Source organism: Capricornis sumatraensis, chromosome 1, assembly GCF_032405125.1.
Source record: "Capricornis sumatraensis isolate serow.1 chromosome 1, serow.2, whole genome shotgun sequence".
Lineage (NCBI taxonomy): Eukaryota > Metazoa > Chordata > Mammalia > Artiodactyla > Bovidae > Capricornis > Capricornis sumatraensis.
The window spans coordinates 238,201,568-238,229,119 of record NC_091069.1 but is presented as its reverse complement, the minus strand read 5'-3'; the positions used below and the strand labels follow the sequence as shown (position 1 = coordinate 238,229,119).

At 43.1% G+C, this 27,552-nt stretch overlaps 1 protein-coding gene across 1 annotated transcript in view; it reads left to right on the top strand.

The window, feature by feature from the left end:
• Positions 1-5,077: 5,077 nt before the first annotated feature.
• Positions 5,078-27,552, top strand: part of IL20RB (interleukin 20 receptor subunit beta) — a 35,963-nt gene continuing 13,488 nt past the window's right edge. Inside the window, exons 1-3 of the mRNA XM_068987613.1 lie at positions 5,078-5,150; positions 22,927-23,053; positions 24,600-24,790. Of these exons, the coding sequence (XP_068843714.1) occupies positions 5,078-5,150; positions 22,927-23,053; positions 24,600-24,790 (391 nt within the window). The remainder of the gene's footprint in view (positions 5,151-22,926; positions 23,054-24,599; positions 24,791-27,552) is intronic.

Below are 27,552 nucleotides of genomic sequence, written 5' to 3'. Positions count from 1 at the left end.
TTCTGCACTGTGGCCAGACAATAAATCAGGCAGGAAATTGAAAAAGTAAAGTATGTTCAGAGGAGGCTGAAAAGGGGCTGCAAGAATCCTGAAAATGAGAGCTGGAAAGTGTCAGAGTTAACATGAGCAGACTCCGTGGAAGCAGGAGTAAAACACTCTAAGACAAGGCAAATTCTACTGTTTAAATAACTACTGTGTTACTTGCAGAAGAAAAAATAATTGAGATGGGGTTACAATGAAATGTCAGATGTGCTGAAATACAGGACGTAGACATTCCTTTGGTTAAAGGGAAGAGGACTATTTTGTGCTAAGTAGAGCAGGGAGGCATTATTGCAGTTAATGGTGGTCTGCTCGTGGTCTGCACCAGAGCACCAGGACCTACCTTGAGTTTGCACAACCTTAAGAGTTAGTGCCTCAAATTTTGTGCCCTGGTGCCTCCCTTGCTTCAGTTTAATCCCAGCCCTTATAGGGCTCAGGGGGCTTAGGAGTTTCTTCCTTGAGCATCAGTTCCCTTTTCCCTCCCAACTCTCTTGCTTTTCCATAAAAAGAAACTATCTCCTTGCTTTTCCTTCCATAATCATTCAAGTGGCAAATAGTATAACAGGAAAACTAATTCCTATTTGTAGACTGTACTTAGGAAATAGCTTTGTTTTTGCAGTGGTTCATCTTCAGACATAGATGACTGATCATTTTCAACTCTGGAATCCTGTGGGAATTGATCTGAGAAGTCCTGGCAGCAGGTTAGAGGATAGTTCGGTTCTGGCAGGTTGCATAGACCAACCAACCAACTAATAGATCACAACCAACTGATGAGAAGGTACAGAGAGGGAAGTTCCTCAAAGTCAGAAGAAAAAGGCATGGTCAGAGTCAGGCATGTCCAGGCAAGGGTAGTGGCTAGCAGGTGAGGCACGGCCCTCCAGAAATTCTCAACCAGTGGCATGGTCCATACAGAGGTTGATGGTCTGAGCTCCTCGTTGACTCCTGGGCAAGTCCTGAGATGAACTGTCATTCAAAAGCATTGGTAGCATTCAAAAAGGTAGCATTACCCTTCAGTGCCCCAGAAGTCTGCTGAGCAGAGTTCAGAGTGCAGTGGATTGTGAAGGACTGGCAGGCAGTACTGCCTTGTCAACATAGTGGTGGGCAGGGGATCTTGACAGGGACTCATGTCCAGACTGAGCTAAATATCTTAAGATCTCAAAGTCTGGTGAACAACTCTCCTTCCCCTAAATGAGTCTTGTTTCTTCTCCCATTTTCTGTTTACTTACCTTTTCATCCTCTCAGTTGGAATGCTTAACTGCAAATGTGTATCCTATCCAAATCTAAGTGGGTACATCCTTGAAATGCCATATTAAAGACTGTCTGTTCTCTCAAGCCCTTGCTAATCTCCTAGATCATTCACTGTCTTATGTCCCTCGTACACATTGCAAGCCCTCTTTTGGTGCTAATTGGGAGGCAGTAAGGTGAGTGAAAAGAACTTGGAGTTAGGCAGAACTCTGTCAGAATTCCTGTCTGTCTAGCTCTGGGGGTCTACAGTAAATTTTAAGGTGTGTCCTCATCTGAAAAGTAGGGAATCAAATCTTAACTTGAAAGACTTAAATCGTATATATACTATATATATAATGTGGGGATCAAGGAGACGGTGCAGCAAGTGTTCTTGACCGTTATGTATTTTAAAAATACAGCTGATGCTTATTGTGTACTTACTTTGCCAGATCCTGTCCTGAATGTGCAGTCTCATATAATCCTCACAACAGCCTTATGAATTAGGTACTATTACAATTTTTTCCAATTTGCAGAGGAGGACATTGAAACAGATTGCTTAAAAGAGCTGGCTGAAAAAACACAGCTAGTAAATGGCGAAGCCCAAACACCAACCCAGACAGTCTGGCTCCAGAACCCATGCTTTTGACGACCCTCTTAATCGGTGTCACCAACTGGAAGCCTTTCTTTGCTGATCCAGGGTCCAAACTGAAAGATGGGCAGCCTACAAAGGTCCAGCCAGTAAGAGTAAATAATCCCTAATGTATTTATTGTTAATACAACAAATGGTTAATAAACCATTTGTGAAGACCTATTGTGTTCCTGGCACTGTGCTAATGTGCTTTGTCTGTGTTCTTTAATTCCCACCACTATTATGCAAGACATCGTTGTTTCATAAAAATGAGGCTCCTGGAGTTGCTATCTTCCCCTTCACATCAAGAGAGCACTACTTTTTCCAATCCACTGCTCGGCCTACAACGATCTAACTTCTGCTCGAAGTTCTCCACTATAACTCCTCTTAACTGAGATTACAAATGACCTTCTAAGTGACATAAATCTTGGAGACATTTTTTTGATGATCAAGTGATTTTCTTCTGCACTCCCACTTGGTGACCACCCCTTCCCTCATTGTTTCCAGGACCATAGTTTGTTCCAGAACCACCTTTCTGACCTATCTATTTCCCTGTATCTTTCTATGCCATTTTTCTTTTGTCAGTTCATTCTTAAATGCTGATCAAGAGCATATCCACCCACCTCCTTAATCTACATACCCTCCCTGAATGTTCTCACCACTTCTAGTCTCAGCTACCCCTGAAATGCTGAAGGTAGGGGAAATGGTGCCATACCCTGACACTCATAAACTGAGACAAAGATCGTTTACATTTGGAAGACTCCCCCAGTCCTTAGGAGCACCTCAAGTTCAAGTGTATCAAACTGAACACATGCACACTTTTTCTATACCATCCCCAACCCTGACTACCTTGCTGCCGCCCCACCTTCCTTAACATTATTTAAGTTAACCTGCTGTCATCACCTAGTTACTCAGACCTAGGGCCTGAAAATCATGTTTGCCTCCTCCTCCTCCAGTCCACTCCATGTCTAGGAGCTGTCAATTCTACCTCCAAGTTTTGAATTTATTCGCTTCTCTCTGGAGACATGGGAAAACCTAGTGGAAGCCACCATCTCACCTGACTGACCAAAATACCTCCCTCCTCACCTACCAGCCTCCAGTCTGGCTGCTTCGGCTGTTTTCTCCACCCTAGTCATGAACTTTCTCAAACTCAAATACAGAGGATGATGTGATCAGATTGGAGCTCCTTTAACCCCCATTGCCTCAGGATAAACTCAGTGCTCCTCGACAAGGCATTCAAAGCTCTCCCAAACTCTGTTTTTGTCTGCCTTTGAGCCCCGTTTCTCGCTGCTCGGACCTGGTTCTTTAGTTGCACCAGGCTGCTTGTGGTTTCCTAAGCACACTATAGCTGGCTGATCTTTTTAGCATTTAATACTCAGCCCTAAAGTAACCTCCTCCAGGAAGTCTTTGACCCCCTAGGCTGGGTTAGGTGTTCCTGTTTAGTGCTCCTAAATTCCTTTGATGACATTTCTGTCACTTCATTTCCAATATTGATTTGTAATTATTCTCATGTCCATTTTCCCCACTAGTTCGGAAGTTTGTGGTTGAGGTCAGGAACCATTAATTTCCAGTATCTAGCATATATATAACTCCTTAGTGAATGCAGTTGAATGAATAAATAAATAACTTTCCTAAGGTTATATTGCAAATAGTTTCTGACTAACTAAAATGTTGCACTCTAAAATTCACGTTCTTTTTACTAATGCATTTGCACATGTAGAGTATTTAGAGACTTTAAAAAGCTGACATTTTAAGGGGCCAAACCTTATAAGATTTCCTTCCAATTAAAAAATTAAAATGTTCAATAATACAGTCACATGGTTCAGTAATCAAACAATATAAAAAGATACATAGCGCCCACAAGAGTTGAAAGCAGAATCTCAGGATATTTGTACGTGTGTTCAGAGCAGCATTATATTCACAGTAACTAAGATGTGGAAGCAACTCAAGTGTCAGTGAATGGATAAGCATAATGTGGTATATGGAACATAATTCAGCCTTGAAAAGGAAGGGATTCTATAATAAGCTACAAAATGGGTGAATCTTGAAGACATTATACTGTTGTTTGAAATAAGCAAGTCACAGACAGGTATTGCAGGATTCCACTTACACAAGGTACTTGGAGTAGTCAAAATCATGAAGACAGGAAATATAATGGTGATTTCCGGGGGGAGGGGGGAAAGGGGAGTTACTGTTAAATGAGTATAAAGTTTCAGTTTTACAAGATGAAAAGAATTATGGGGACGGATGGTGGTAATGGTTGTATAACAATTTGGATGTATTTAATACCACTGACTGTATATCGAAAAATGGTTAAGATGGTAAATTTTATGTGTATTTTACCACAATAAAAACAGTTTTTAAAATTCCCCAAACGAAAGTTACTGGAAAGAGTCTGGTTCCCATTTTTCTCCTCCATCTTCCCAATTCCTACTCCCTTTGCCCCAAGATAAACAACCTTGGTAGTTTCTCTCTCTCCTTCCGGGTTTTCTTTTTGCAAATGCAAACAAATATGAAGCTATATATTCTTCATCTCCTGACTTTCAAAAAGATATTTAAAAAATTTTTCTTTTAAACATCTCTACTTCTGAAGTGGAGATGTAGCAAAAAAGTGCCCACCTCCAATGAACTCACAAGAGGGAGCCTTGTGAAAAAGAACAGCTATTTGATGAGAGGCTCAGATAATCTTGCCTGCTACTGCCAAGGAGACCTCTAGAGGTCTATCCAGGGTCCCCCAGGTTAGAGCCTGTGATCCAGGCAGATTTTTTATTAAAAAAAAAAAACTAATAACTACTTACATTCAGGATCTTAGTTCCCCGACTAGGGATCGAGTCTGTGCCCCCTGCAGTGGAAGCACAGAGTCATAACCACTGGACACCAGGGAATTCCCCTCACCACGTTGATTCTTAAGCTTCCCAGGTACCTTTTCTCTGGAACTCTCCTAGGCCACTCCCACTTGACGCAATATCTAGGTTTAGGCAGAAAGGAGGGTGCTGCACAGCCCGCCTCTTCAGAGCTGTCCGGGCTGGCTCCTCTTTCCAGAACAATTCAGGCTTTACAGCAACTCAGACTCAGCTCCAACATCTGTGTCCCAAAGCAAGGATGGCTGAGATGGAAAGCACACTTCATTCTGGAAGGAAACAACATTCCAGGTCAAGCTGAGTCTGCCAAACACCGACCCTCAAAATGATTCTAGAAGAAATCAAGACAAGTCTTACCATGTGGTTTTCCTACGCCTTGATTCCTTGTTTGTTTGTGGGTAAGTATTATTTAGAATACTGCCAATAGTCTGGGACTCAACTATAGGTTAAGAAACTGAAAAATGCTTTCCCAGGGTTTGGGGTTGTAATATATGCATAGACCACCTTATGTCTGTTTTTAAAAAGGTTTTTCACTTTCCTAATCCTCCATCCCCACAAAGAAAAGGCCTGCGTTCTATTAAGAAACTTCTCTTAAATTCATCAGAGCAATCTAGAAAGATAAAGCATCAGAACAAATAGTTTGAAGGTGAGCAGAGATCCATATGCATTTTATTATTCATTTCATTACCGAGTTTTAAAAGCCACAAAACAGTATTATCTCAGTCTTTCTGTTTGTGCCTCAAAGATTCTAACAAAACACAGGCGAATAAGAAGACACACTTTGCAACCTTAATATTGGGTCTAAGACATAAAAATTGGATGCCTCTCCTGGTCAGGTACTCTGTAACATTTTTAGACGTATTTGGTTTGGAGCATTTTGCCTGCCAGTTAAGATTACATAATTTTCTCTGCTCTATTTCTGGCTGCTTGCACCTACATGTTTTATTGTTATGAAATCGCAGCTTTTTTGCTTTTGATGTTTCTTCCTGTCAGCATTTACGAGAAATTTCTAATTTGAATACATCAAGGTACGAGACACTTGGCACTGTTGATGGGTGTATTGAGTACTTTCTTTTTCATACTTTCTTTTCTATTTTGGGGGTAACATTGAGAACTAATCATCCAGTTAGTTTAAATCAGGTAACAAATCAGTGCCAAGGTGATTAGCAGATGTTTGGAGCTGACTTAAACATCAAATTTATGCCTGTGTAGCTCACAGCCCTTCATAGCTCTGTGTCTCAGCATGTGATATGTAAATTTGCTCTTTGTTTTGTGACCCACTGTATTTAGGCCCCAATCCTCTTTCTTACAGCTCCTTGTAAACAAGTATAGGCCACAGGCAGCTGTTGTCTTCACAGTTGGCATGTAACCCCCTCATTTCCTCCTCCTGGACTTTATTATTGTTCTTCTCCACCAGAAGCTTGATCTCTAGTTCCTTACCCCACTCTAAACCCATCATCCCATCATCATTCCAGGTGGGACTCTGCTCCTGCAGAACCTTACCACACCTCTCTCCTTTGACCCTTGACCCCATGTATTCTATTTCAGTGCGTTATTTCTGTTTCCTACACTGGCCTGAAGGCAGGGCCTAGGCATCTTTCCTGGTGTCCCCATGGCCCCTAGAATAGGCTAAGCGTGTTGGTTGATTGGTTAGTTAGTTGATCGATTGATTAGTTGGTGGGACAAACAATTTGCCAGGAAACTACTCCTCCACTAAGCCAAAGGGAGAAGATGGGGAGGCTGAATGAGAAGGGGAAAAGCCAGCATATTTTTCCTAATTTTTTTTAAACAGGAAATTTATGTTTTTTTTTATCTCCTTGACCCATTTATTAATTTGACATTTTCTTCAATGAGGCAGTCCAGCCTTTTAAGGAAAACTATTTTAAACAGACCTGGAGGTGAGTACTCTTCTGATACCTGTAAACTTGCACAGAAAAACAAAGAAACAAAAACAGCCACCACTATCCTTGTCTCTCCCTGCTCCCCCCCTCACCCCCCTCCAAAAAACAGTGGTAGGAGCCACAAGGATGTCAGAGTGAGAAGGACCTGTGGGTGAGTCTTGATTTTTATCACGTGCTAGTTCAGTGAATGTATCACATCACTTCAGTTTCCTTGTCTGTAAAATGGTCAAAATAGCTACCTTGAGGTTGGGAGGTGTCAAACGAGATTATGCAAACAAAGGCACTCTGAAGATGTCAGGGTGCCCACCCCATGTTACTTACCATCTGTTGGTTGTGCAAACTGGTGGTGGTGTCAGCAAATATTTCCTTTAGCTGAGGTTACCTTTATGCAATTTTGATCATTTCCTCTGAATTGTGTAGAAGTCTGAAATGATTTCAGCAACATCTAAATGAACTATTGCTTACTCTAGATCCTTGGGAGAGATGGGTAGAGTTCTTGCTCTCTTTTTTAGAATTATTTTGCCTTGCCCTGTCCCTTTCAAGTAATTTGTGTGATTCAAGAAACTGATTCCCACTACCAGTAATAATAGTAATAAAAATAGCAACAATGATGACCATCACGACTGCCATTTATGAGCACACACTGTGTGCTAGATGAGTAAAAACATTCTCTTGACATCTCACATCAGTCCTGCAAAGGAGGTGATATAATCCCCTTTTATGCACTAGGAAACAGGTTCAGTTAGTTACACAAGTGTATACATCTTGTAAGTTGGAGAACTGGGATTTGATCCTGGTTTGGGTGCCCACAGAGCCTGTGCCCTTTTAGTTCTATGCAGAAGAAGCTGGCACATAAGCAGGACAGGAAAAGGTTGGAGAGACGAAGTGAAAGTAATAAAGATGTTTCTACCTTTTCTGACACATTCGCCAGAAGGGCTATTGAGGTAAAAGTGAGAGAAGAGGATCCAAATGAGGGGAATTGAGAGCAGACCCCATGAGGGGAAAGCCAGTATGGAGTCATGCAAGGTTTTCTGCTGGGGAAATTTGCCTAAGGACTTAGTGGTGGGCATAAACCTCAGAAGGGCACAAAGGTCTAATGTGAAATAGGAACTGTTGTTGTTCAGTTGATCAGTCATATCTGACTCTTCACGACCCCATGGACTGCAGAACATCAGGCTTCCGTGTCCTTCACTACTTCCCAGAGTTTTCTCAAACTCATGTCCATTGAGTCGGTGATGCCATCCAACCATCTCATCCTCTGTCGTCCCCCTCTCCTCCTGCCTTCAATTTTTCCTAGCATCAGGGTCTTTTCCAGTGAGTTGGCTCTTCGCATCACATGGCCAAATTATTGGAGCTTCAGCTTCAGCATCAGTCCTTCCAGTGAATATTCAGTGTTGAATTCAAATCAGACTTGAAATCCTTTAGATTTGACTGGTTTGATCTCTCAAGAGATGCTCAAGAGTCTTCTCTAGCACCACAAGTCAACAGTATCAATTCTTCAGCACTCAGCCTTCCTTATGGTCCAGCTCTCACATCCATTCATGACTACTGAAAAAACCATAGCTTTGACGATATGGACCTTTATCCACAAGGTAATGTCTCTGCTTTTTAATATCCTGTCTAGGTTTGTCATAGCTTCTCTTCCAAGGAGCAAGCATCTTTTAATTTTACAGCTGCAGTCACCATCTGCATTGATTTTGGAGCCCCCCAAAATAAAGTCTGTTACTGTTTCCTTTGTTTCCCTTCTATCTGCCATGAGGTGACTGGACTGGATGCCATGATCTTAGTTTTTTAAATGTTGAGTTTTAAGCCAGCTTTTCCACTCTCCTCTTTCACCTTCATCAAGAGGCTCTTAAGTTCCTTTCTGCTTTCTGCCATAAGGGAGGTATCATATACATATCTGAGGTTATTGATATTTCTCCCAGCAATTTTGATTCCAGCTTCTACTTCATCCAGTCCGGCACTTTGCATGATGTATTCTGCATGTAAGTTAAGTAGGGTGACAATATACAGCCTTGACATTACTCCTTTTCCTATTTGGAACCAGTCTGTTGTTCCATGTCCAGTTCTAACTGCTGCTTCTTGACCTGCATACAGGTTGCACAGGAGGCAGATAAGGTGGTCTGGTATTACCATCTCTTTAAGAATTTTCCACAGTTTGTTGTGATCCACACAGTCAAAGGCTTTGGCGTAGTCAATGAAGCAGAGGTAGATGTTTTTATGGAATTCTCTTGCTTTTTCTATGATCCAACAGATGTTGGCAATTTGATCTCTGGTACCTCTGCCTTTTCTAAATCCAGCTTGCACATCTGGAAGTTCTCAGTTCACATACTGTTCAAGCCTAGCTTGAATGATTTAAGCATTACCTTGCTAGCATGTAAAATGAGTACAGTTGTGTGGTAGTTTAAACATTGTTTGGCATTGCCTTTCTTTAGGATTGCAATGAAAACTGACTTTTTCCAGTCCTGTGGCCATGGCTGAGTTTTACTAATTTTCTGGCATATTGAGCGTAGCACTTTCACAGCTTCATCTTTTAGGATTTGAAATAGCTCAGCTGGAATTCCATCACCTCCACTAGATTTGTTCGTAGTGATGCTTCTTCAGACCCCTTTGACTTCAGGATGTCTGGCTCCAAGTGAGTGATCACACCATTGTGGTTATCTGGGTCATTAAGAACTTTGTGGTTAGTTCTTCTGTGTATTCTTGCCACCTCTTCTTAATATTTTCTGCTTCTGTTATGTCCATACCATTTCTGTCCTTTATTGTGCCCATCTATGCATGAAATCTGTATGCAGGTCAGGAAGCAACAGTTAGAACTGAACATGGAACAACAGACTGGTTTCAAATAGGAAAAGGAGTACGTCAAGGCTGTATATTGTCACCCTGATTATTTAACTTCTATGCAGAGTACATCATGAGAAACGCTGGACTGGAAGAAACACAAGCTGGAATCAAGATTGCCGGGAGAAATATCAGCAACCTCAGATATGCAGATGACACCACACTTACGGCAAAAAGTGAAGAGGAACTAAAAAGCCTCTTGATGAAAGTGAAAGTGGAGAGTGAAAAAGTTGGCTTAAAGGTCAACATTCAGAAAATGAAGATCATGGCATCCGGTCCCATCACTTCATGGGAAATAGATGGGGAAACTGGAAACAGTGTCAGACTTTATTTTGGGGGGCTCTAAAATCACTGCAGATGGTGACTGCAGCCATGAAATTAAAAGACGCTTACTTCTTGGAAGAAAAGTTATGACCAACCTAGACAGCATATTCAAAAGCAGAGACATTACTTTGCCCACTAAGGTCCGTCTTGTCAAGGCTATGGTTTTTCCTGTGGTCATGTATGGATGTGAGAGTTGAACTGTGAACAAGCCTGAGCACCGAAGAATTGATGCTTTTGAACTGTGGTGTTGGAGAAGACTCTTGAGAGTCCCTTGGACTGCAAGGAGATACAACCAGTCCATTCTGAAGGAGATCAGCCCTGGGATTTCTTTGGAAGGAATGATGCTAAAGCTGAAACTCCAGGACTTTGGCCACCTCATGCAAAGTGTTGACTCATTGGAAAAGACTCTGATGCTGGGAGGGATTGGGGGCAGGAGGAGAAGGGGACAACAGAGGATAAGATGGTTGGATGGCATCACTGACTCGATGGATGTGAGTCTGAGTGAACTCCGGGAGTTGGTGATGGACAGGGAGGCCTGGCGTGCCTCAATTCATGGGGTTGCAAAGAGTCGGACATGACTGAGCGACTGAACTGAACTGGTGCATGAAATGTTCCCTTGTTATCTCTAAGTTTCTTGATGAGGTCTCTAGTCTTTCCCATTCTATTGTTTTCCTCTGTTTCTTTTCACTGTTTGCTTTAAAAAGGCTTTCTTATCTCTCCTTGCTATTCTTTGGAACTCTGCATTCAGATGGGTATCTTTCCTTTTCTCCTATGCTTTTTTGCTTCTCTTCTTTTCTCAGCTATTTGTAAGGCCTCCTCAGACAACCATTTTGCCTTTTTGCATTTCTTTTTAGGGGGGATGATTTTGATCACTGCCTCCTATACAATGTTACAAACCTCTGTACATAGTTCTTCAGGCAGTCTGTCTATCAGATCTAATCCCTTAAATCTATTTGTCACTTCCACTGTATAATCATAAAGGATTTGATTTAGGTCCTACCTGAATGGTCTAGTGGTTTTCCCTACTTTCTTCAATTGAAGTCTAAATTTTGCAATGAAGCGCTCATGGTCTGAACCGCAGTTATTGCCCACTCTTCTTTTCACTTACTGTACAGAGCTTCTCCATCTTTGGCTGCAAAGAACATAATCAATCTGATTTCAGTATTGACCGTATGGTGATGCTCCTGTGTAGTGTCATCTCCTGTGTTGTTGGAGGAGGGTATTTGCCATGACCAGTGCATCCTCTTGGTAAAACTGTTAGCCTTTGCCCTGCTTCTTTTTGTACTCCAAAGCCAAATTTGCCTGTTACTCCAGATATCTCTTGACTTCCTACTTTTGCATTCCAGTCCCCTATGATGAAAAGGATATCTTTTTTTGGTGTTAGTTCTAGAAGGTCTTGTAGGTCATCATGGTACCGTTCAACTTCAGCTTCTTCGGCATTAGTGGTTGGGGCATAGACTTAGATTACTGTGATATTGAATGGTTTGCCTTGGAAATGAACTAAGATCATTCTGTCGTTTTTGAGATTGCACCCAAGTACTGCATTTCAGACTCTTTTGTTGACTATGATGGCTACTCCATTTCTTCTAAGGGATCTTGCCCACAGTAGTAGATATAATGGTCATCTGAATTAGATGGGAATCAGAGGAGAAAAAAATTTAGGCTGAGGCTAATTTCACTGAACCAAGATTTGGTTCACGTATTTTGTTTTCATTCATTCTAAATTTCTGAGCACCCACTATGTGCCAGTTTCTGGATTAGGTGCTGATTAAAGATGAACAAAACAGAGTCTCCTGTCTTCAGGGAACATAAGAGCCTACTGGGAAATACACTCAAGTCTTTCGGGATTTATCATACATAGTTTTTTTTTAACTGAAATATAGTTGATTTATAATTTTGTGTTAATTACTCCTGGATAGCACAGTGATTCAGTTATACATATATATATGTACATTCTTTTTAAATATTCTTTTCCATTATGGTTTATCACAGTATATTAAATATAGTTCACTGTGCTATACAGTAGGGCCTTGTTGCTTATCCATTCTATCTATAAAACCTTACATCGCTAACCCCAGACTCCTACTCCACCCCTTCCCCCTTCCCCTCCCCCTTGGCAACCACCATTCTGTTCTATGTCCGTGATTCTGTTTCTGTTTCATAGACAGGTTCTTTAGTGTCGTATTTTAGATTCCATGCAAAAGTGATATCATATATCATTCATAGTTTTAACTGTCTTTCAGGCCCCAGAAGTAAGGTCTAGGTCAGTGGTTCTCAATCTCAAGTGCACATTGGAATCACCTGGAGAGCTGGTAAAAATACAAACACTTTCACTTTTCACTTTCATGCATTGGAGAAGGAAATGGCATCCCACTTCAGTGTTCTTGCCTGGAGAATCCCAGGGACGGGAGAGCCTGGTGGGCTGCCATCTATAGGGTCACACAGAGTTGGACACAACTGAAGCGACTTTGCAGCAGCAGCAGCCAGGATTCACAGCCAGAAATCTGACTTAATTAATCTAGGGTGCTGCCTTGGCTCTGGGATTTTTAAAAACTTCCTGGGCCAGACTCCTTAGAGAAGCAGTTTATTCTATAACTGGGAAGAGAAAATAAAGTTTGGAGCATCTTGTGGTAATGAAGGAAGTGCTCAAAATAGGATGGGGGCCAAGATGCCACAAGTATCCTGGATTGGAACCTGACATGGAAAAAAGAGTATCAATGGAAAATTTGGCAAAATCCAAGTAAAGTTTGGAGTTTAATTAAAAGTAATATACCAATGTTAGTTTCTTAGTCTTGACAAGTATATCATGACTATATTAGATGTTAGCATCAGGGGAACCTGAGTGAAGGGTTTACAAGAACCCTGTACTTACTGTCTGTACTTTTTCCTATAAATCTAAAATTATTCTAAAATTAGAAGTCTATTAATGAAAATAACATGAGAAAAGAGAATGAGAGATGAAAGTAAGTCAAAAGCACACAAAATCCAAAATAACTCCCAATAACCGAAGATGGAACAATTTGAGTAACATAATCAACACTGATAGAATAAAATAAATTTCTATGAGTCCACACTGTTATATTACAAATCTCCACAAATGGTAGAGCGGGAAGAACTCTTCCTTACAAAATTCCAGTTAACACATAAAAAACTACTACTAGAACATCATAGCAATGATTGTTGCAAGTATCATCCACCAATAAATACAAAAATTAATGGATAAAAGCTTGAGGAGAAAGAATATTTGCACAGTATCACAGTATTTCCCCTAAATTATTTATTAATTATAAAGGGGAAAATGGTAGTTTTATAGTGAAGACACTGCCTTAACCAAGTGGTCAAGGGTAACTCCACCAGTCATAACATATGTTAACATCATACACTCCCTGTGAGTACATGGCAAAAATGTACAACCTTATCAAATCATGAAAAAATATGAGATGAACCCAAACTGAGGAACATCGTACAAAACAACGAACCTGTACCTGTCAAAAATGTCAAGGAAAGACTGAGGACAGACTGGAGAAGACTAAGATATGACAACTAAATGTAGGACCTGGATTGGTTCCTGAAAAAAAGAAAAAGGAAGGAAGGAGGGGAGAGAGGAAGGAAGGCAGGAAGAGAGAAAGAAAGAAAGAGATTTAGGGGAAAATTTGTGACATTCAGATAAAAACTGAGGCTTCATTATGGATGTTGGGCCAATGTTACTATCTTCCTTTTCATATTTGTTCCCTGGTTATGTACATGTGGAAAACTGACTGAAGGGTATATGGGAGCTCTCTATTCTATTTTGCAACTCTTCTGTTAAGTCTGAAATTATTTCAAAACTTAAAAAGCCTCTTCCCCAGTGATTCTAATGGGCAGCCAAGATTGAGAAGGGTTAGTTTAACCTCTATATACCAGTGCTTCTGAAACTTTAATGTTTATGAATTACCTGGGGTGGGAGGGTGTCTTGTTAAAATGCAGATTCTGGTTCAGTAGAGCATAGGTTGCAAGGTTTTGTGCTGCTGCTGATCCAGACCATACTTCAAGATCCTGAAACAATAGACCACTTTTCTGAGGCATGAACTGGTTTGCATACTTTTTGAGGCTGGGATGTGGGCACTAGTTACTAGGCAGCATGTGATGCCAGCAACTTGTTTAGCAGCCATGTCCTAGTTCAGCCTTGCTCTTTGTTCAGATCACATACAAGGGGATTCTCTTGAAATAATCTACTGTAATTGAGAGACATGTCATGTCAGTTTGCAGTACCAGTATCCCCTAAAGTGCAAGCCCCCTGTGGTGGTAGTCAAAATGATGGTCCCCCAGTGATATCCACATTCTTTTTCAAAAAACACTTATTTAACTGTGTGGCTTGTGGGTTCTTAGTTCCCGGACCAGGGGTTGAACCCCTACCCACTGCATTGGGAACACAGAGTCTTAACCACAGGACCACCAGGGGAATTCAAGATATCCATTCTCTAATTCCTGGAAACCAGTGGATATGTTACCTCCGGTGGAAAAAGGGATTTTTTTTCCCCCCACATTAAGATGCAATTAATATTATGGGATTTTGAGATTAGGAGATTATCCTGGATTATTGGTTGGGCCCAATCTAATCATATGAGTCCTTCAAAGCTGAGAAGCTTTCCTGGATCCAGGGAGAGAGGGATGGGAGGACAGACAAAGAGGCAGGAAAAATTTGAAATGTGAAAGGGACTTAACCAGCCATTGTTGGCTTTGAAAATGGAGGAAAGAGGGGCTGTGCGCAAGAAGGTGGGGCCTTGTCCCAGCAACTGGAAATGGCAAGAAAACAGTCTTCCCTGGAGCCTGCTCTTCTGCCAATGCCTTGATTTTAGCTCAGTTAGACCTGATTCAGATTCCTGACCTATGGAACTGGACAATAATAAATCTGTGTTGTTTTAAGATACTGCCTTTGTGGGAATTTATTACAGTGCAATAGAAAACGAACAGGCCACAAGGAAAAGGGATCAGCTTCATGAATGCAGCTCTGTGCAAAAAATGTTGCTTAGCTAGTTTTGCCACACTGAGTACCAAAATCTTAATAGTCAGGTCACAGTCACCCAGCTCAAGTTTTTGTTGGAAACACAATCCAAGAGGTTCCACCCCATGGGCCTTCTTGAGATACTGAGTCAGACTGTTAAAAGAGAATAATTCTCTATAGTGACAAGAGCATAACTATTCAAAGGAACCAAATGACCAGAAGATATTCCAACATCTCACTCCGGCTCTGGTGAGAATTCTCATCCAGTGTGGCTGAGCAAACACTTCCCCATTTTGCACCCTCCTCCCTGTGGCTAATGTGCCTTTCCCATTCACACTACAAGCTTACTCTCCTCTTCCCCCTTGGCTGTATTTTTTTTAGTATTTTTTTTAAAGTCTTTATTGAATTTGTTGCAATATTACTTTGGTCTTACATTTTGTGTTTTTTGGCTGTGAGAGCTGTGGGATGTTAGCTCCCTGACCAGGGATGAAACCTGCACCTCTTGCCTTGGTCAGTGAAGTCTTAACCACTGAACCACCAGGGAAGTCCCTTAACTGTATTCTTTGTTTTGGTATTTGCTTATTTACATCAGGGAGAGTGTCTATTAACTGGTTTCTTCAGAGACTTGACTTCAATACATATTACTCCTGGCTGTTAGATGACATTTCTTGTTAATGAGATTGCTGGGTGGATGACAAAGTTTTCTTTTTCTCCATTGAATTGCGTTCTAAGGACCACCATGTGTCTTCTCAAACAATTGGAGGGGATTTTAAAACCTTTCATAGGTGAAAGGAGTCACTCTCGCTCAGAGTTGAGCTGAAACTAGAGTTCCCTGTTTGGTGTCCTAGCATAAAACGGATCTTTCCTCATGTAGTGCCACCTTAGTTTTTTTTGTTGTTGTTAATTTAAAATTTTGGCTGCACGGCATGTGGGATCTTAGTGCCCAGACCAGGGACTGAACCCGTGCCCCCTGCCTTGGAAGGCAGATTCTTAACCACTGGACCATCAGGGAAGTCCTCTGCCATACTTTCTGTGTAACCCAGTTAAACATACCCTGGCATCAGTAGTTCACTGGCATTACTGATTTTCCATCTTATTCCCAATGTGTGTGTGTGCGACATAAACTACTGCGAAACAAAGATAGAATTTGGAATATACTATACAAGTGGAATAAAGATATTGAAGATGTTGCTTATAGGGCTCAGAAGGAAGCAGTAATTTTCATTTTCATATAGGAATGAGACAGTATTTTGCCGATAGTGGAGTTAGATTTGGAATTTCACAGCTAGGTGAAGACAGTTACACAGGTGCAAACTGTTGCATAGCATAATGGAGTGACCTGAAAGGTGGGACATTTGCTGTTGTCCTGCCTGTGTGCCCTTCATGAAGAAAGACATATCCAGAAATTCAACCTCAGAGTGTATTCCTTAAAGCCTTGGTAAGTGCCCTAATCATTGGGACAGCTAATCATTAGGTCTCCCTCCATAAACAGGTTTCCCTCGCAGATTTAATTAACTACACTCAGTTATACAACTTTCCTAGATGCATTTCATCCTGTTTGAGTTTATCCTATTATGGTCTTTTAAAATGTATCCTGCCATTCAGATAATCAGAATTAATGTTAATTTTTTAGGTGTGATGACACTATATTTTTTAACTGAAATTTTGCTGTAATTCTAGATTTTTATGCAGTTATAAGAAATAAGTGGGCTTTCCTGGTGGCTCAGATGGTGAAGAATCTGCCTGCAATGCAGGAGACCTTGGTTCAATCCTTGGGTCAGGAAGATCCCCTGGAGTAGGAAATGGCAAACCCAATCCAGTTTTCTTGCCTGGAGAATCCCATGGACAGAGGAGCCTGGCAGGCTACAGGCCATGGGGTTGCAAAGAATTGGACACGACTGAACAACCAACACTTTCACACTTTTCATAAGACATGAAAGTCCCACAGAGGGACTTCCTTGGTGGTCCAGTGGCTGACTCCACCCCCACAATGCAGGGGGCCCTGGATTTGACCCTTGGTCAGGGAACTTGATCTCATATGCCACAACTAAGAACTTAAAAAAAACTTAAGAAAAAAACTTAAAAAAAAAAACCTTAAACTTAAAAAAAAAAAAAATCCTGCATGCTGCAACTAAAAAAGATCCCTCATGCCCAGCTAAGACTTGGTGTACTACTGCTAAGTCACTTCAGTCGTGTCCGACTCTGTGCAACCCCATAGATGGCAGCCCACCAGGCTCCCCCATCCCTGGGATTATCCAGGCAAGAACACTGGAGTGGGTTGCCACTTCCTTCTCCAATGCATGAAAGTGAAAAGTGAAAGTGAAGTCATTCAGTCGTGTCCGACCCTTAGCGACCCCATGGACTTCAGCCTATCAGGCTCCTCCATCCATGGGAGTTTCCAGGCAAGAGTACTGGAGTGGGTTGCCATTTCCTTCTCTGAAGACTTGGTGTAGCTAAATAAATTAAAAAAAAAGAAATAATACAGAAAACCCAGTTTCCCCAATGGTATTTTGTACAACAATAGTGTAATACTACAACTAGGATATTGAAATCCTTGGTATTGACAAAATCCACACATCTTATTCAGATTTCCCCAGCTTTACTTGCATTTGTATGTGTGTGTGAAGGTTTTCATATTTATCACCACAGTCAAGATACTGAACATTTCCAATATCACAATGATATGTCTTGTTGCCTTTTTATAACCTCACCATCTCTCACTACTGTGCCTTTCCCCACTCTTCCTAACTCCTGGCAACCATTAATCTCTCAAAACCTAAAATTTTGTCATTTGAAAATGTTATAAAAATATAAATATACAGTATGTAGCTTTGGGGGTATGGCTTCTTTCAGTTGGTGTAATTCCCTGGAGATTCATCCCGATTGTTTTGTGTAGTTTGTGCCTTTCACTTGGATATACCATATTTGTTTAACCATTCACCTGTGGGCATCTGGGCCGATTGCATTTTGTTTATGGACATTTGTTGTGCAGGCTTTGTGTGATATAAATTTTCATTACCTTGTGATAAATGCCCAAGGGTGCACTTGCTGGGTTGTGTAGTAATTTACAAGTTTAGTTCTGCAAGAAACTGCTGAACTATCTATCTTCCAGTGTGGTAGTACCACTTTGTTCCCACCCAGTGATGTATGAGGGATCCACTTTCTCTGCGTCCTCACCAGGGTTTGGTTTTGTCACTTTAAGAATTTTTAGTCATTCTGATAGCTGTGTGGCACTCCCTCATGGAAGTTTTAATTTGCATTTCCCTAATAGCTAATGATATTGAACATATTTTCATGTGCTTATTTGCCATCTGTGTGTGCTCTTTTGGTGAAATGACTCTTCACATCTTTTACTCATTTTCTAATTGAACTGCTTGCTTTTTTTACTGTTGGATTTTGAGTATTCTTTATATATATATTATAGATATAAATCTTTTGTGAGATATATTGTTTGCAAATGTTTTCTCCTAGTCTGTATCTTGTCTTTTTATCCTCTTAATAGGGTCTTTGTGGTGCAAGAGATTTTAATTTAAATGATGCCTGTTTATAAATTTTTCCTTTTATGGATCACGCTTTGAGTGTCAAGTGTAAGAAATCTTTGTCTGGCCCTGAAGATTTTCTCCTATATTTTTTCCTAAAAGTTTTAAACTTTCACATTTTACATCAAGTCCATGGCCTACTTTGAGTTAATTTTTGCTAACATGCAAGATGTAGGTGGAGGTTTTTTGTTTGCCTGCAAATATCCAGTTGCTCTAATATTTTGTTGAAAGGGCTATCCTTCCTTCAGTAAATTGCTTTTGTACCTTTGCCAAAAATCAGCTGAGCATATTTATGTGGGTCTATTTCTGGGATGTCTATATTGTTTAATCAATCTATGTGTCTATTTCTTTGTTAATACCACACAGTCTTAATTATTGTAAGTTTTAAAATTGGGTAGATTGAGTTCTCTTACCTTTTGCTTTTTCAAAATTGTTTTATTCTTGTTCCTTTGCCTTTTCTCATAAATTTTAGGAAAAGCTTGCCTATCTCCACAAAAAACCTTGCTGGGTTTTTGATAGGAACCTGTTAAATGTATGTCTCAATTTGGGGAGAATTACCATTTTAACTGTGTTGAGTTGTCCAATCCATGAGCACAGTATGCCTCTCCATCTATTTAGATTTTCTTTGAAATTTTTTCACTGGCATTGTGGTGTTTTCCCCATAGAAATCTTAGGTATGTTTCATTAGATTTACACCTGAGTTTTTCTTTTGGAGAGGGGCAATGATTGCAAATAGTATTTTAAGTTTCTGCATATAAGTGTTCATTGCTAGTATTTAGAGATACAACTAATTTTTTTATGTTTTTCTTGTATCCCATGAACTTGCCAAATTCACGATTAGTTTTCAGAGGCTTTTTTGGTAGACTCTGTGGGATTTCCTACATAGCCGAACATGTCACCTGGAAATAGAGGGAGATTTATCACTTATTTTCCAAGCTGTAATGTCTTTTACTTCCTTTGTTTGCCTTATTGCAGTTGCTAGAACTTCTAGTACAATGTCTAATATAAGTGATAAGTGTGGGCATCCTTGCCTCGTTCTTGATATAGGAAAAAGCATCCAGTCTTTTACCACTGAACAAGATGTTAGCTGTAGGTTTTTTTTTTTGGCAGTGCTGGATCGTCATCGATTTGCATGGGCTTTCCTTGGGTGCAGTGAGCAGGGGCTCCTCTTCACGGCAGTGCTTCTCACTGTGGTGGCTTCTCTTACTGTGGGGCACAGGTTCTAGGTGCACAGATTTCAGTAGCTGCGGCTGGCAGGCTCCAGAACTTGGGCTCAGGAGCTGTGCCACGGGCTTAGCTGTTCCACGGCATGTGGGATCTTCCCGGATCAGGGATCAAACCTGTGTCTCCTCCATTGGCAGGCAGGTTTTTATCCACTGTGCCACCAGGAAAATCCAGCTGTAGGTTTTTTATAGATGGTCATTATCAAATTGAGATAATTCCTGTTGTTCATAATTCAAAGAAACGGTTTCTTTTTTTCTGTTTTGTTTTAAAATTATGAATGGGTGTTGAATTTTGCAAATGCTTTCTTGGTGTCAGCTGAAACAATTATATGATTTTTCTTCTTGATCTTGTTGATGTGGTGGATTGCATTAATTGATTTTCAAATATTGAAGCAGCCTTGCATACCTGGAATAAATCCCACTTGATCAGAGTATATAGACTTATACAACATCAAATTTGGATTGTATTTGTCAAAGATTTTTACATCTAAGTGCCTGAGACATATTGATCTGAAGTCTTTTACTTTTTAAAAAATATACATAATCTTTGTCTGATTTTGGTATCAGGGTAATATTGACCCCATAAAGTAAGTTTTTTCTTCTCTCATTTCTGGAAGATATTGTATAAAATTGGTACTAATTTCTCTTTAACTATTTCATAGTTTTTGTTGTTTTTCAGTTGATAAGTAGTATCCGACTCTTTGTGACCACATGGATTGCAGCATGCCAGGCTTCCCTGTCCTTCACTATCTCCCAGAGTTTGCTCAAACTCACGTCCATTGAGCTGATGATGCCATCCAACCATCTTATCTTCTGTTCCCCCCTTCTCCTCATGCCCTCAATCTTTCCCAGCATGAGACACTTTTCCAATGAGTCAGCTCTTCACATCAGGTGGCCAAAGTACTGGAGCTTCAACTTCAGCATCAGTCCTTCCAGTGAATATTCAGGACTGGTCTCCTCTAGGATGGGCTGGTTGGATCTCCTTGCAGTCCAAGGGACTCTCAAGAGTCTTCTCCAGCACCACAGTTCAAAACCATCAGTTCTTCAGTGCTCAGCTTTCTTTATGGTCCAAGTCTCACATCTCACATTCATATTCTCCAGTATAATTATCTGGTCCAGGAGATTTCATTTTTGAGAGTTTTAGAATTATGAATTCAAGCTTTATGTTTATAGTTTTAAAATCCCCACATATCTGACTAGAGAAATGTTTTGTCTGCTTCACCAGAGGAAGCATGTCAGAGGGGACTACGCCCTGCCCTCCTGTGCTATCTTACTGCAGCTGGCTCTTTTCCCTTTCTTCCCTTGGGTGATGACACGTATAAGGGTGGGGAGGGCAGGAAGCCTCCCTTGAGGGCACCCCAGGTGTTTCCTCACAGGCCAAGCCCTGGATGCTGAGAGTGAGATTGGGCTGCATCACCAGGGTCCTACATTAGTGCCCACAAGGGCACTAAGTGGGATGTTCCTGGCAGCCCCCATCCCCTCATGGTTACAGGACTTGATAACGAACAGCAGGTGCCAATTTGGAGACAGACACAGAGGTGAAAAGTCCCAGGCGAGGATCCCAGCCTCATACACACTGTGCTGTTGATGTTATCACTGCAACTGTAACAGCGAAAGGAGGCAGGTGTTGGGCATTAAAAGAGGAGTGTGTAAAAGTCAGAGGGGAAGACCACAGTAGAAGGTCCGGACTGGGGCTGCGAAATCCTTATAAGGGATCAGCTTCACAGATGATTCTGCGAAGAATCACAAGAATCACAAATCAGCTTTGATTCTGTGTGCAAGCTGTAGACCCACTGTGTGCACACTCTGGGTACACAGCTGTGTGAGCAGATGCTTGAGTCTCGTCTGGCTCAGAGGCCTGCAGGCTGTCTGGGGTGGAGTCTCCAAACTGGCTTGGTGCCCTTCTGTACTGGACTCCTTCCATGGCAGACCTGAGCCTGCACTTCCCAAATAGCAGCTGTGCCCCATTTGGCCATTTTGGAGACACAGAGGAATTGCTTTGATACCTGAGGATGGCAGTAGCAAGAGACGGTGGTGATGAGAAGCTGGCAGGAGCCGATATGGGTTTGCCATGTAGAGGTGGGGAGCTCAGGTTTACACAATGTGTTTACGGTCACAAAGTCAGGGGCAAAGTCCAAGCAAAGTCCAGGCCTGCATCGCGGCCAGTGTGACACAAGGGTTGTATATAATGTGCTTCAGCTTTTCTCACTTGTACAACAGAGAAACTGATGGTCCTTACATCCCAGTATGGTCATGAGAATTAAATGAGATAATCATGTGATAACCGAGCACACGGCATAGATAGAGTTTGGTAAGTGCTCAGTAATATTGTTGTTGTTCAGTCGCCCATTCATGTCCGACTCTTTGCGACCCCATGGACTGCAGCACGCCAGGTCTCCCTGTCTCTCACCATCTCCTGAAGTTTGCCCAAGTTCATGTTCATTGCATCAGTGATGCCATCCAGCCATCTCATCTTCTGATGCCCTTTTCTCCTTCTGCCTTCAATCTTTCCCAGTATCAGGGACTTTTCCAATGAGCTGACTGTTTGCATCAGGTGACCCAAAATAGTAACCATTATTAATGTCAATAATGTTAGCTATTATTATTAATATTAACTGGGTTTTCCAGATGGCTCAGTGGTAAAGATTCAGCCTGCAATGCAGGAAATGCAGGGGATGTGGGTTTGATCCTTGGGTCAGGAAGATCCCCATGGAGGAGGGCATGGCAACCCACTCCAGTATTCTTGCCTGGAAAATCTCATGGACAGAGGAGCCTGGCAGGTTATATTCCATAGGGTCACAAAGAGTGGGTCACAACTAAGCACCCACATACATATTATTATTAGTGTTAATATGCTATTCTATCACCAAAGGGAGAATTACAATGATGATAGCAACATTTAGCGTGTGAACACAAATATGGTAATATTAGAGTTGTTTCCAGTTCCAACCAGTCCATCCTAAAGGAGATCAGTCCTGGGTGTTCATTGAAGGACTGATGTTGAAGCTGAAACTCCAATACTTTGGCCACCTGATACGAAGAGCTGACTCATTTGAAAAGACCCCGATGCTGGGAAAGATCGAGGATGGGAGGAGAAGGGCATGACAGAGGATGAAATGGCTGGATGGAATCACTGACTCGATGGATGTGAGTTTGAGTGAACTCCAGGAGTTGGTGATGGACAGGGAGGCCTGGCGTGCTGTGGTTCATGGGGTCGCAAAGAGTCAGACACGACTGAGCGACTGAACTGATGACTGACTAGTTCCTAAGCATGTTTGACTTTCCATTAGCAGCTAACCTGAAGCTGTGGCATTTCCTGAGGTGAACTCACCTCGTCAGCTTGTCTGTCTCCTTGGTCCCAGATGGAGTGGCTGTTCTACCTGCCCCTCAGAACCTCTCTATGCAATCAACCAACATGAAGCATGTCTTGACGTGGAGCCCAGTGATGGTGCCTGAAGAAATAATACACTATTCTGTTGAGTACCAGGGGTGAGCGTTTGTTGTTGTTGCTGTGTTTTTTTTTTTTTAGTTTCTCTCCTTTAGGCAGTAGTTGATTCCTGGAGGCACAGCCCTCATTCCAGAGCTCAAGAAGGCTTTGTGAGCCCAGAGAAAGATGATTTTCTATGATCTACCTCCTCTGTCTTCATGGGCCCTAAGAGAATTGAAGCAACAAGGGAAGTTGTCCCATGGATTTGACAGTGAACTCTCTGAGAACGCAAACGTATATAAACACATTTTCGTGAAGTTTCTTTCCAACAGTGAGTCAGTTGTCTATAGCTGAAGAAAATCTTAAGATGAAATGAGTTTGCCTTTGACTTGAGGAAGAGAAATTATTTGGAGACTCGTATATTTTAGGGGTCGGGGAGACCTCAGTTTTCCTGACAGTACGCTTGCCCCCAGAAGCCAAAACAAACTGTGACCCTATAGGTCAGCTCGTCCTTCTCCAGGTGTCCAGGCCCTCAGAGCTGTCAAGGAGTGACAGGGATGCAGAAGGTACTCAGTAAAGCTCATTAACAATTCATACGAACCAAGCAGCTACATGCGTAGACATTCTCCTAGGCTCAGGGGTACAGACCACAAAGTTTCCAGGCAGAAGAAGATTACATTTAGAGGAGGAGACAGTAAAAACTTAAAGAAATATGTACACCAGGTCTGCACTGTCCAACGTGGTAGCCACTAGACACGGACAGCTATTTATACTTAAATTAATCAAATTTAAATTCAAAAGTCTGTTTCCTAGCCATATGAGCCACATTTCAAGTTCTTAATAGCCATCTGTGGCTACCGGCTACCATATAAAACAACACGAATACAGAAGGTTTTCACTATCACCGGAAGTTCTATCAGGCAGCACTGCTGTAGGTAAGTTCAGATAGAAATCAGTTCTAGGAGGGAGCTAAAAGCCAACAGTGAGTTGGCTCTGTGGCAGCTTTTTATCTGATGGTTAGGGAAGGTCTGTCTGAGGATGTGATATTTAAGCCAATATCTGAAGGACAGGAGCGGGCAACCTGTGTGAATGCAGGGGCAGGGCACTGAGACACAGCAAGCACCTGCCAGCCAGGAGGAATGGTGAGGAGGCCCGTGTGGAGGGAGCATCGCCTTTAGGGGCAGAGCAAGAAGGCCAGAGAGTCTCGTAGGCCGGGGTAGAGTATGCATTCCATTCTAGGCTCTTTGGAAGTCACTAAGGAAATGCTCTGCTCTGCTGAGTGACAAAAGGTTTGAAGACTGGCAGGAAGGGAAGTAGGAAAATCTGTCCGGAGACACAGCAAGGCAAGGGGTGACAGTCGCTGAGACTAGGGTGGTGACCGTGCAGATGGAGAGACTAGGACAGAGCGGGATTGATGCCTGGGTCTCCCTTGTCTTTGGAGTCAGGAAGAAGGGATGGTTGGTGACAGAGGAGAAGGGAGGAACGGAATGTGGAGCAAATACTTGTTTTCCCGTAAAAAGTTAGCGGAGGAGGCGGTTACTTGAAACTGTCATTGAGCCAGGATGGAAGGGCCTGGTGTGACCGCTGTCCCCTCCTCTCTTTGGCCAGGGAGTATGAGAGCCTGTACACAAGCCACATCTGGATCCCCAGCAGCTGGTGCTCACCCACTCAGAGGCCTGAGTGTGACATCACGGAGGACATCACTGCTACTGTGTCATACAGCCTCCGGGTCAGGGCCACCCTGGGCTCACTGACCTCGGCCTGGAGCACTCTGAAGCACCGCTTTAACCAGAACTCAAGTAAGGCCCTTCTCTCCTTACTCCCCCGCCCCCCAGCAGCCTCCCCTTCAGCAGCCTCCCCTTCAGCAGCCGTGCTCACTGAGACTGTTGGGATTCTTTTCAGCGTCGAATGAGTCTTACGAAGTCAGAATGCTACAAACATAGACAACCCTAACTGGTCTGTTGAAAACATTGCCAGCTGCTTCCTCTCTCTCATTTTGAAATGAGACTTTGGAAGTTATTCCTGACTGTCTCCGGAAGGAAAAGTGCTCTGGAAGTGGGTAGAGGCACTGAGATGGCCTCTCCCTACCGTGATCACACAACGTTAACTCTTAACACTGCCTTCCATCTGAGGCCTCACTGTCCCCATCTTTGATGCCTGTGTGAGCATCTTCTTTGGCAATAGGGTCTATACATGACCAGAGTGACCAAAAACAGCCCTTTGGAAATAAATAACTTTTCTATAGCAATGGAACCTGGCAAACATATTGCGAAAGAAGTAAGCGAAGAATCTGGATTGGTGACCAAAATGGCAGAGTGCAAACAATGCCCAGTGTGTAGCAGGGAGTGAGGGGAAAGAGCAGGAGCAGGGTCTGGATGGCTGGGGGGGAGGAAGCAGCTGCTCTCATGGTGCAGGGCTTCTACATGAAGCCTCATCAGATCAGTAGAGGAGCGTCGTGGAAGAGGAGGGGACCTGGTCCAGGTCTGTGTACAGGACAATCGCTCTCGCTGTGGTGTGGAAAGTGAGCTGGAGTAGGACAGACCTGCAGGCCATGGGAAGAGTGAAGAGAGGGCTGTAACATTCCAGCTGAACCAGGGTGGATCGTGATCCTAGAGGGGGCGGGGGGGGGCATGGGAAGGAGAGGACAAATTCCAGAGACTTGGTTGAGTTAGAAGGGACCGAGCTCGGTGACCAGTTCCCATGAGACAGAGTTGGGGGAGATGGTGATGGCACCCAGCTTCCAGATGGGGTCAGTAGGAATGCCATCCAAGGAAGAGAACCCAGGAGGAGTGGCTGGTCTGAGGAATAAGAGATGCTGCTGGCTTTGGGCTCTTTGAGGTTGAGATTCCTATCAGACATCATCCCATGGATGTCTGATTAGCAGTTGGGAATCAGGCCCTGGGACTCAGACAGGTCACAGACACACAAAATGAAATTAATAGCTAACGGCCTGAGAGCAGGTGAGGGTGTCCAGGGACAAGATATGAGGACAAATAGAACCAGGCTAGGATTCTGGGAAACCTAGGGTTTAAAGAGAATGGAGGGGAGGGTACCAGTAGTGCTGGACAGGGAGAGAGTCAGAGAAGGGAGAACAGATGAGCTGCTGCTGGGCCTGAGGGAGGCCCCCAAATAGGTCCTCTTGAAAGTGGTCTCATGGAGCAGGAGGAGGGAGGATGTTGGGCAGGCTGCCGACTCGGGGATTGAATGGAGGTGGAAAGACAGCTGTGGGCGATGATGTGACCCCCTGGGACACACAGGAGAGGCAAATGAAAGGTCTTCGGGAACCTGTATTCTCTGGGTGACAGGTGACCCTCTGCTGGGAATGAGGACACAGGGAGGTCGGGGCGGCCTCTAAATTAATGGAGTGAGGCAGAGCTTCCTGAGGAGCATGGGGGTTGGCAGAAACCAGGAGGGCTAGAAGGTGAGGGAGCCCCTGCTGGAGGAGGTTGAGGAAGGTGAAGGTAGATCTGAGAGAGAACTTGGTCCTCCAGAGTCAGACAGACGGGGTTCAAATCCCGGCTCAGCCGCTTGAGTGAGAGGGGCAATGGCTTGCCTCAGTGGGTGGTTGGGGGTGAGATGAAAAGTGTAAATGCTCAGGGCAGTGCTGCCTTGTAACAGCACTCAGCTATTTGTATTATTATTATTACCCTAGGGATATGCCCAGAGTTGAGAGCCAGCAAGCAGAGGAAGAAGGGAAGAGCTGGGGGGGCGGGAGTGGGACCATTGGAATGGATGTGTGTGTGTGTTAGTCGCTCAGTCGTGTCCAACTCTTTGTGACCCCACGAACTGTAGCCCACCAGGCTTCTCTGTCCATGGAATTCTCCAGGCCAGAATACTGGGGTGGATTGCCATTCCCTTCTCCAGAGGATCTTCCTGACTCAGGGATCGAACCCTGGTCTCCTGCATCACAGGCAGTTTCTTTACCGTTTGAGCTACAGGGAAGTCCTTTTGGAATGGATGCCAGTAGGAATTTTGGTGCAGGATGTGGGCTCCTCTGCCTGCCCTCTCTCCCATGGCACTGGCAGGACATGGTGGAAGCAGTGGGATCCCAGTGCCAGGCCCTGGGGGAGCCGGAGGGGCACCAAGGCTGCTGTAGCTCTGCCTCCACCCACAGTGCCTGGGCAGCACCAGCACCACCTCCCTCTGGCTCCTGGAAGCACAGGGTTCCAGCCAAGATCATTGCTGGAGGCTGGCAGCTGTTGGAAAGGCAGGCATGGGGCATTTGGAGATAAGGAAGTGTCTACACAGCTCTGAGGGTGGGTGTGTGCAGTAGCAACTTGTGCTTGAGAAGGTCAGTATAAACAGGAAAAGGGCTGGCTGCCGAGGAGCTGAGGAAAAGTGTCTCCGTACCTGCCCCAGAAGCAGAGGACGAGGGTCCTCATACAGGTGGACCCAGCTGCAGAGCTGGGAGGAAACTGAGACTCCTCAGGGCATGACGTCTGCTTTTTGGCCTTTGTAAAGCCCCACCCCAACTTCTCCTCCGACATGAAAAATCTGGTTTTAAGGCTGTCTTGGAAAGGATCCCCTGTTCTTAAAGGGAAGCCTGTTGAGAGCAGAGGTT